Here is a 4,835-nt window from a genome sequence, read left to right as displayed (position 1 = left end):
TTTTTCGAGCATTTTTTAAATTTTGAAGCAGTGTTTTTACATTTCATCGATTTTATGAAAGGGGGGCGCCAAATGATTACATACTTTTGAGGGAGGCGTAGTAATTTCAAGTTTGGAAACCACTGTATTACGTAATGTTTTCAAAATGAGGTATGTTTGGTTGCGTTTTTTCACCAATAAAACGAAACAATTAAAGGTTGCGTTGCATGGAAAATAAAAGAAAAACGCATCGATCATAAAAAGTGACGCTTAAGTCGTGTGTTGAATTCTCGCAATTGCAGCTGCAATTCGCACAATTAAGGAACAAATAAAACATTGGTGAGTATTGTAACGTTATTCTGTTAAAGTTTTTCAAGTTTTAAAAACGCGCTTGGTCTTTATTTCGGAAGTAATATAGGAAGTAATATAGGAAGTAAACGAATCATATAAAATCAACAAGTGGCTCCCCCACAACACCACCGTTGCGAATCCATGTACTAATTGTAAGTAAATTATAAATAAAGTTTTACCTGTCGCATATTTAGGTTCGTCGTCGGAGAGCATCTGGATGCGTCTCATCTCGCGCGTCTCTTTCTTCTGTTTGACCCTGAGGAGGACGCAACCAGCGAGGATGTCGGATGGAACCAGATCCGTGCTTCTGAAGAGGGCGCTCAACAGAGAGGCGATCTGCTGGAAGGCCTCGGGGCCGTGTTCGTCGCTTCGCACCCAGCAGAACAACCAACGGAACCTCTTCTGCCACAGCGAGGTGACTTTCCTGTGTCGAAAAGATTCCCCTGCACTTGGCGTCTCGTGCACGTCCTGATACCGCCTCGACCCCAGAGGATCGAAGATCAACGCCAACCCGAAGATGGCCAATCCGAATAGCGCCCAATTGAATATCACCAGAGCTACAAACATATATTAATTAGTTTTTTTTTTTCTAGATTCGAGTTGAGATTAATAACAACCTTCGATGACGGTCCTCGAGAAGTGACCCTCGTAGGGGCAGACGACGACTTCGCCGCAGAACGCCCACATGGTGCCGAACGCGTTTATCACGCATTCCGGAATGATGAGGAACAGTTTGAGGATGAGGATGGGCGCGACGAGCCGACGAGCGTTCGTCTCCGTGATCGAACCCTGAGCGCTCCTGTTCACCAGACCGACGAGTACAACTATCACTAAACTGAGAAGGACCAGCATCCCTATTATGTACGTCCTCACATACTCTCCTCCCTTCTCGCACTCCCACGTGAACTCGTAATATTTCGTGTACACTATCGCAATCAACACCAACCTGAAACGTACAACAAAAACAACAACCGTTGAAATATGATAATCTACAATGCAAACATCTAATTACTACATGGAAATTATTTCAAACAACACAATTTATCTTGTATCAGTATCAAACAAAAAACCATAAACAATTACATTTACATACGAAAATAGTAGAAATCGATATGCTTTGGCGCTTACTTTGTTTTCAAGTTAATCTAATCGACACATTAATATACCAAGAACACAACATGTTTTCTTACAATCACAGCCTTCTATTAATCTATTACACCAAAATGTCCATGCATGTTAAATATTAATTTAATTTCAAACCGTAATCTCCTATAATTTACTCGTTGCAGGTATGGAAAATCAATTAGTTAATTGGAACGTGCTCGTGCGGAGTGACAAAACATTTGTATCATTTGCTGTTATCAAAAATGAAAAACAAGGTATGCTTTTTCGCATTAGCAGTAATTACATTTTTGTTGCAAACAACAATTATCCTAAAAAAAAACAAAAAGAAAAACAGCATGCGCGATGATGAAGAGATAAATGTATGTCCATCGTGGGACGTCGCGTTGATAAAATTACATTTAATGGGTCAATTTAATTATAATACGAAACGAAGTGGCAATTTTCTAACGTTATCCACTTTCTATATATATACACACACACATACACAAAATTAAATAATGCAATCGATGCTGAATGTAATTGCATACAATTCACACACACAAAAAAATAACAATAGTTCATTTTAAATTGGATAACATTATTTCAATTTTGATGCGTTTCCTATAAAGTGTATGATAAACGAATCGCGTCGCACTTCAGCAAACGAAATAATTGTTAATTTGGAAATGGTTTGTAGAAAAGAGAACTTTGCGAGTGCGACTTTCGTTATGTAAACTGGACGATCGTGCCAGATCTTTTACGTAAACTGTCCAATCTGCAGTAATAGATAGTGTTTAGCAAACGCCGCGTTTCACCTGAAGAAATGTTCAGATCAAAATACATTCACCATCAATTTTACTGTAGCATACATAACAATGAACAGATTAAAAACTATTCGTTGTTATTCGATTTAATGTAATTGGAAATTAGTTGTTATTAGAATTTGATAGAGTATTTATAAAGTACCGCAAATTGCACTTAGTTTTGATAACAATTAACAGCGTTTGATTAAATAATGACAATTTATTCTTTGCAGGTTTATACGTCGGATTACGAATAAACAAATTGCACTTTTTACTTCTGCATCGAAAGAAAAAATAAACTAAATGCAACTGCTCGATGGAAACGACCAGGAAACTCGTCAAAGTGTCAAGGTTGAATGCATCAATCAAATCGAAGTTAGCAGATGAGAAAATTGGTAAATATGTATTTAAATTGATTAATCATTAATTGCTCGATGATTCGATCTAATTAAGTATGAATCTCGAGTCTAATTGGGGCATCGACCTCTACGTTTCTTTCGTAATCACGAAGGATGATCGAGAAATAACTTGTTGCGATTATGAATCGAGAAAATTCCCATTCTCGAAATCGTATCGATCTGCTGGAATGATAAGTTACGAAACTGCTTTAAAATTCGTATTGATTATAACGAAATTGGAAAGTTCGCGAGATTCAATTTAGAAATCAAATTTCCATTAATAAATTGACGTTCCGTTTGCCGCTGCCGTCGCCGTCGCTACTCACTTTTATGCAACGAAAAATCGAATCAATTTGAATGGCGTTTATTAAATCGTTCCCTTTTTCAAGGTTGAACACTAAAAGAATAATTTTCTTCTGCGATCTCGTGTCTGGCTATGCTAAATTATTGCGTAATCTGATTGGACGGAGTTTGTTTTTTTTTAATCAATGAAATGTCGCTGTTTTATTTAATATTGCGAAACAAGGAGAAGTACGCTTTGCAAAATTTAAGTTTAAATAGTAACATATTGCATTTACCATAATATTCTGACGGAAATCTCAAAGAGTCCAGGAATTACGAGGTCATCCGAGGCGGCCAACCATTTCCTTCCAAAGAGTCGAATGGCAGGCATGCCGTCCTACTATCGCCTGAAATTAAAGCAAGAAAAACATGCACTTATTAATTATCAAACTCTAATTGAAAGCAGAATTATTATGGGAATGAATGAAAAGAAAGTGTAATCAGAACTCTAGGATTCTTGCAATTACTCTCATCCTCGAAACTTCTCTCTCTCACCACTTTTAGGTGTATTATCTCGACGTTCGAGCAGGGTGAAAGTGCGCCCCAGAAATCATTACCTTCGTGTGTGCACTTAAAAAAGAGGTGCCAAGGTCTGGTTTGAGTGCACTTTGCAAAAAAATAATAATAATAATTTCTTGCTCACGCTCTCTCTCTCGTCGTCTTCAATTCTAAATACGAAGCGCAATTATTTCAACCTTTAATTTGCTTACGTCGTTGTCTCAGCTGACCGGACGACACACATCAATAACACAATCATATTTTTTTTCCCTAATACTAACAAGTACTGTCAATAACGTCCACAATTATTGATATTTTTTTAATTAGCAATAACTTAACATTAGTTATTACGTTAATTTCATAATTGCGTTAATTAATCCATACTTTGTTGATATTGATGCAAAAAAAAATATATTACACACATATTAAATAATTGTTTGTTTCAGATTAATTTTGCACGATATATTTTTGCGTGAATACATCAGAATAGCCGTGCGGAGGAAAAACAAGGATAACCGCTTGAAAAAAAAAAAAGCAGCGCAAGGTAACGTGGATTTCGTGTGCGTAGGCACCGGTCTTTTTGGGTAATTCCATATAACGACTTTCGAACTTGCAAAGACATTTTGCAAATTTCAACTTGACTTAATTGTATATTATTATTTTTTTTGTAGATCCTCGAGATTCAATTCCGTTCACCTTGAAGAGTCGGACGAGAAATGATGATGATTTTTGTAAGTTTATTAATCATACTTTTTTTTTTCTATACGATGCGTCTAATTGAGAATCTAAATGCATATTAGCGAAATGCGTTTGCGTCGAATCACAGTTGTTGAAATGAACAATTCTTATTGGGGCACGCGAAAAGAATGGAATGGAGATAAGAAAGTAATAAAAATTTAGGCGATTTCGATAGGAAAACGTTTCTGCGTATCTGTGCGTCGCGATTAGAATCAGCAGTTGCAGCTGCAAATCATATCGCTGAACGTTAAACGAGGGATCGGTCATCCCCGGCTCTTTTCGCTTTAAACAATCCTATTGGTTCTGATGATCGGGTCGGCGTGCACATTCTATTGGTGGCTCATCACTAAAAATTTTTTGTTTGTTAACGGATAAACTCTTGAGAATGTTTCTTTTATCGAAATCTGAACCAATCGTAAATGGGTACAGAAATCAGTGCGTTTCTTTTACAAATTTATTATAGTGGAACCTCGCTTAACAACCAAAATGACTCGCTTAACGAGTGACGTTTCGCATAACGAGTGACGATGAGAAGAGAAGTCTCGGATTGCGCGCCTTCTACATCATTTTTTAAATATTTCATTGATTTTCTCGAAAACTATAATAGATAGAATGAAGCCAA

General features: G+C 36.8%; 1 protein-coding gene across 1 annotated transcript; it reads right to left on the bottom strand.

The window, feature by feature from the left end:
• Positions 1-66: 66 nt before the first annotated feature.
• LOC108561764 (sn1-specific diacylglycerol lipase beta-like) lies at positions 67-3,319 on the bottom strand. The gene is made up of 3 exons (XM_017919817.1): positions 3,214-3,319; positions 948-1,276; positions 67-887 (listed from the first exon to the last, which is right to left on the bottom strand). The coding sequence occupies exons 1-3, from the start codon at positions 3,306-3,308 to the stop codon at positions 352-354; spliced, it is 960 nt and encodes a 319-aa protein (XP_017775306.1). The 5' UTR covers positions 3,309-3,319; the 3' UTR covers positions 67-351.
• Between the last annotated feature and the right edge of the window lie 1,516 nt (positions 3,320-4,835).

The sequence above is a fragment of the Nicrophorus vespilloides genome, unplaced genomic scaffold (genome assembly GCF_001412225.1).
Source record: "Nicrophorus vespilloides isolate i.1.1-1 unplaced genomic scaffold, Nicve_v1.0, whole genome shotgun sequence".
In the NCBI taxonomy this organism is placed as follows: domain Eukaryota; kingdom Metazoa; phylum Arthropoda; class Insecta; order Coleoptera; family Silphidae; genus Nicrophorus; species Nicrophorus vespilloides.
This window is presented reverse-complemented; position numbering and strand designations above follow the sequence as displayed.

Coding starts and splice junctions, on each gene's coding strand:
- LOC108561764 (XM_017919817.1), bottom strand. CDS start 3,308: ATGCCTGCCATTCGACTCTTTGGAAGGAAATGGTTGGCCGCCTCGGAT. Junction 1,277..3,213: donor ATTTCCGTCAGAATATTATG/GTAAATGCAATA, acceptor TGTACGTTTCAG/GTTGGTGTTGATTGCGATAG. Junction 888..947: donor CTCGAGGACCGTCATCGAAG/GTTGTTATTAAT, acceptor ATATGTTTGTAG/CTCTGGTGATATTCAATTGG.